The sequence below is a fragment of the Condylura cristata genome, unplaced genomic scaffold (genome assembly GCF_000260355.1).
Source record: "Condylura cristata isolate star-nosed mole 26May11 unplaced genomic scaffold, ConCri1.0 scaffold00009, whole genome shotgun sequence".
NCBI classification, from domain to species: domain Eukaryota; kingdom Metazoa; phylum Chordata; class Mammalia; order Eulipotyphla; family Talpidae; genus Condylura; species Condylura cristata.
The window spans coordinates 270,932-275,546 of NW_004567110.1; the positions used below are offsets into that span (position 1 = coordinate 270,932).

General features: G+C 73.3%; 2 protein-coding genes across 2 annotated transcripts in view; one reads left to right on the forward strand and one right to left on the reverse strand.

The window, feature by feature from the left end:
* Positions 1-3,788, forward strand: part of SLC22A31 (solute carrier family 22, member 31) — a 7,900-nt gene extending 4,112 nt beyond the window's left edge. The window contains exons 3-11 of the mRNA XM_012722851.1: positions 9-107; positions 1,203-1,306; positions 1,380-1,534; positions 1,724-1,892; positions 2,010-2,161; positions 2,235-2,343; positions 2,421-2,632; positions 3,029-3,140; positions 3,380-3,788. Coding sequence (XP_012578305.1) covers positions 9-107; positions 1,203-1,306; positions 1,380-1,534; positions 1,724-1,892; positions 2,010-2,161; positions 2,235-2,343; positions 2,421-2,632; positions 3,029-3,140; positions 3,380-3,788 — 1,521 coding nt within the window. The remainder of the gene's footprint in view (positions 1-8; positions 108-1,202; positions 1,307-1,379; positions 1,535-1,723; positions 1,893-2,009; positions 2,162-2,234; positions 2,344-2,420; positions 2,633-3,028; positions 3,141-3,379) is intronic.
* A 141-nt stretch (positions 3,789-3,929) lies between these two features.
* Positions 3,930-4,615, reverse strand: part of CDH15 (cadherin 15, type 1, M-cadherin (myotubule)) — a 17,439-nt gene continuing 16,753 nt past the window's right edge. The window contains exon 13 of the mRNA XM_012722852.1: positions 3,930-4,355. Within this exon, the coding sequence (XP_012578306.1) occupies positions 4,155-4,355 (201 nt within the window). The 3' untranslated portion in view covers positions 3,930-4,154. The remainder of the gene's footprint in view (positions 4,356-4,615) is intronic.

The following is a 4,615-nucleotide window of genomic DNA, read 5'->3' on the forward strand; positions in this document are numbered from 1 at the left end:
ACCCCGAGCCCGGGCCCCATGCCCGCCCCAACGGCACGCGGCCCTGCACGCACGGCTGGCACTACGCCCTGCCCACGGCTGGCCTGCTGAGCAACCCGGTCACCCAGGTGCGCCCACCGGCCACTGCGGAGGGGGGCCCCACGCGGGAGGACTCACCGGTCCCTGCGGCCTGCTCCCGGCCCAGCCTCCCCCTCCCCTCCCCTCCCCTCGCGGCTTCCCTTGGCCTGGGGGCGCGGGTCTGGGTGAGGCATCACCAGTCCTGTCTGGCGGTGCGGCGGTGCCCACGCACCGCAGGCAGGTGTCAGACCTGACTCAGGCTCCGCCCGCACTGGGCCTCGGGCAGGATCCAGGCTGAAGGTGTGATCAGGCCTGGTGCTACCTCAGTGCCAAGAACATTTTGAGTAACCTGTGGCTCGGGGCTGTGCAGGGTGGCAGAGCTGCAGGCTTGGAGCCAGGGGCTGAGGCCGTCCGTTCCGTTTCTGGAAGGCCAGCCTCCCACCGGGTGGGGAGTGCCAGCTGGGTCAGAGGGCCCTGGGGTGTCACTCTGTTGTCTGGGTGGGGAGAGGGGGCCCCTGGCACCTCCCAGAACCACCACCCCTGCCTCCCCCTTGGCTGCCTTTGCGGCACCTCTCCGGCCAGTTGTGTGGAAACGGCGGCCTTGCCACACCCCTGCAGGCCTGCAGCCAGCGGGCACCTGCCGGCCCCTCCCCAGTGCCTCACTGACACCACCAGCCACACCAGCGTCGGCCACTGGGCAGCCCTGGCGCACTGTGCGCCCCACACGGCGGGGGCGTGCGGAGGGGGTGCAGGCGCCTGCCAGGAAGGGGCGGCTGCTGGGGTCACGGGCCCCCGGCGGGAAGGTGGGCGGCGGGGTCCTCCAGCCGGTTCCTGCAGCCGCTCTTGGGGGCGGGCAGGCCAGTGGCCAGCCCGCGGGGGAGCAGAGGGTGAGACCCATCCGGACGAAAGCAGGCGGGTCCCACTCTTGACCCGGCTGGGGGCTCCAGTCAAGCACGTGACAGTTCTCCCCCTCGCCCGTGAAGCCGCCGGTCACTGCCGCACAGCCTCGAGCCCGCCCCTGCCCCGCTGGGTGCCTGTCACAGCTTCTCTCCAGGAGGCGCTGGAGGGCCCCCAGCGCCCCCGCAGGGAGTGGGGGCTGCCGGGGCTGGCCCGCGGCCCCCTCAGTATCGCGCCTGTCCCGGCAGTGGAACCTGGTGTGTGAGGACGCGTGGAAGGTGCCGCTGGAGCAGACGAGCCACCTCCTGGGCTGGCTGCTGGGCTGTGTGGCCCTCGGCGCCGCCTGCGACCGGTGAGGCCCCCCCCAGCCCCGGGCCGCCGGCCCGAGCCGGCCGACTCCATCCCTGCCTGTCCCCACCCTCCAGGTTCGGCCGGCGGGCTGTGTTTGTGCTGTCCCTGGTGCTGGCCACGGGGCTGGGGGCCAGCGAGGCCCTGGCGGCCAGCTTCCCTGCCCTGGTGGCGCTGCGGCTGCTTCACGGGGGGGCCCTGGCAGGCGTCTTCCTCGCCCTCTACGTGGCTCGTGAGTACCGTGGGGACGGCTGGGCAACGGCCGGCAGCCCCCAGCACCCGGGGGGAGGCCCCTCCCGCTCGGAGGGTGGGGTGCTGCCAGCAGCAGGGTAGGCGGGGCTGGCGCCATCCTGTGCCGCACACACCCCCGCCGGTCTGGGCAGCCCCACCCCGGGCCTGGCCTCAGCCCATGTCCTCCCAGGCCTGGAGCTGTGTGACGCCCCCCACCGCCTGGCCTTCTCCGTGGGTGCCGGGCTCTTCCTGGTGGCAGGCAGGCTGCTGCTGCCCGGCCTGGCACTGCTGGCACAGGACTGGCGCCTCCTGCAGGGCATAGGTGCCCTGGCGACAGGACTCCTGCTGCCCTTCTGGGGGTAAGTGCGGGGGCGCCTGGCCTGCACGGGCATGGGACACCACGCGGCGTGGGACGGGGACCCCGGGCCCAGGGGTGGCCACGACCACCCGTCCTCTCCGAGCCCCCACCCCCACAGGTCCCCAGCGCTGTTCCCCGAGTCTCCGTGCTGGTTGCTGGCCACGGGGCAGCTGGCGCGAGCCAGGAGGGTGCTGTGGCGCCTGGCGCAAGCCAGTGGTGTGGACCCCGAGGACAGCTCGGAGGAGGGGCGCTCCCTGGCTGCAGGTACCGGCCCTGGCCGCTGGGAGGGCAGGCGGGGGGCCGGGGCCGGGCCGAGAACCCTGCTCACGCATGCTCCCGGCAGAGCTGGGTGTGCTGTCTGCGGGGGGCCCCCGGCCCCGCCACCACTCCGTCCTGGAGCTGCGGCACACACGCGTCGCCTGGAGGAGCGGGCTCATCCTGGGCTTCAGTTCGTGAGGAGCGGAGGGCGTGGGCGGGCAGGTGCTCCCCGTGGCCTGCGTGCGCGCGCCCACACTTCGCCTCCCCCCAGGCTGATCGGCGGGGGCCTGGGCGCCAGCTTCCTGCGGGGCCTGGCCCCGAGAGAGGCCGTCTACCTGCCCTACTTCCTGGCCGCCGGCCTGGAGGCCACCGCCGCAGTCCTGCTGCTCCTGACGGCAGACCGCTGGGGGCGCCGTCCGGTCCTGCTGCTGGGCACTTTGGCCGCCGGCCTGACCTCCCTGCTGCTCCTCGCTGGCACCCCATGTGAGTCTGGGGTCCTGGGCCTGCTCCCCGAAAGGCCCCTGGGGTCAGTGCCCTCCCGGGGTGCCTGTGTGGGCAGGGGGCACCAAGGGAAGCCTAGGCCCCTTGAGCTGAAGGGCTGGACGCAAGGCCAGGTCTGAACAGAGCCCGACACCTGACCCCGAGCCCCGAGCGCAGGTATCAGGGTGAAAGGTTGGGGACACTGGCCCGGCGAGTGGGAGGTCTTGGCTGCACGCCTGGAACACGGGCTGGCGGGCGGGGGGCAGGTGGGCTGGGGCAGGTGTGGGCACAGCGGGAGGTCAGGCCGCTGCCGCCACCTGGCAGGGCATTTCGGGAGGGTGCCCCGGGAGGGAGGGGGCGGCCCACCCTGAAGAGCCTGGGAGCCCCTCTCGTCCCCAGACCTGCCTGGCTGGACAGCGCGGACGCTCTCCGTCCTGGGGCTGCTGGCCTCCCAGGCCATGTCTGCCCTCAGCAGCCTGTTTGCAGCCGAGGTCCTGCCCACAGTGACCAGGTGAGCGGGGGTCCTGCCGCTCAGAGATTCTCCCCCCGCCCCGTCCCTTGTCCCTTCTGGACAGCCTGCCCGTGCCCATGGCCACAGTGGCTCGGGAACCCAGGAGGGCGCGGGGAGAGCTTCCGGGTGGGCGTCCCCTGCAGACGCCCGGGGCTGTCCCTGCTGGAGGTGGTGAGTTTGCTGGCCCCGGCCCCTGAGGAGCGCCACCCAGCCGCCTGCCCAGCCGTGCTCTCCCACAGGGGCGCGGGGCTGGGCCTCGTGTTGGGGGCCGGGTTCCTGGGCCAGGCGGCCGCCCCCCTCGCCGACCTGCCAGGCCGGCGCGGCTTCTTCCTGCAACAAGTGCTCTTCTCCTCCTTCGCCATCCTGGTGCTGCTGTGTGTCCTGCTGCTGCCGGAGACTCGCGGCCGCCAGCTGCCCGCAGCACTGCAGGACGCTGACCGCCTGCGCCGCTCCCCGCTGCGGGGCCGCCCCACCCGGGACCACCTGCCCCTGCTGCTGCCCACCCAGCCCCGGGCGGGCACACCCCCCTGCAGCACTGACCCTACCTGGACGTCCCCCGGGAGCCAGGGCCCAGCTGGGCCCGCAGCAGGGACCCCACCAGACAGCCCTTCTCCCCTCAGGGGACCCCATGGTGCCTGGGGCACGTGAAGGGCTCCCAGGTGGCGCGTGAAGGCAGATAAAGGCATCTGTGGGACTTCTCCTCTCCTGCGTTTTTCCTCGAGGGGACTACAGGGCCTTGGTGCCCTCAGGCCCGCCCCAAGGCCCACACTGTCCACTTCAGGGTGGGAGACAGAAGTGCTTTAATGGGCCGGGGCCATCTGCTGTGCTGGGGGTGGGGGCCGGAAGGGTCCCCAGGCCCGTGGTTGAGCCCCGCTCTGGGGGTCACCAGGTGGGCTGGCCACCTGGCCGAGGCCGGCTCGTCCCGTGGGCCGGACAGCTGTCCGGCCACCGACGGCAGGTCATGCTCAGCAGAGAGGCGGGGAGCCCGAGACGCCGCCTGCCCGCCGCCCCGTCTCACAGGGGGCCGTACAAGTCCGCCAGCCGCGTGAAACGGGGGCCCCAGTCCCGGAGGCAGCTGTAGTCCTGGTCCTCGTCCCCCAAGCTGGACAGGATGGAACTGAGCGTCCCTGCCACGGAGCCGTCCCCCTCATAGTCGTAGATGAGAGCCGTGTCGTAAGGGGGGACACTGGGGTCACTGTCCACCGCCTCCAAGCCCTGTGAAGACGCGCAGGCACTGAGGGCGCTGCAGACCCCAGCCCTGGCACCCCGCGCCCCGCGCCCCGAGTCCCGGCGGCAGGCAGAGCCCCGAGGGGCCTCTCAGCAGCCCGTCAGGGCGGGCCCTGGCTTTGGCAGACAGCCGGGGGCTGGTGGCCCCCGGCGGGGTCCAGCGAGCGGCCGGTGGTGCCTGTGGCCTCCCGCCACCCACGGCCACCAGCTGTGCAGCGCCCTCCCCAGGCCCCAGGGCTGGCGGGGAG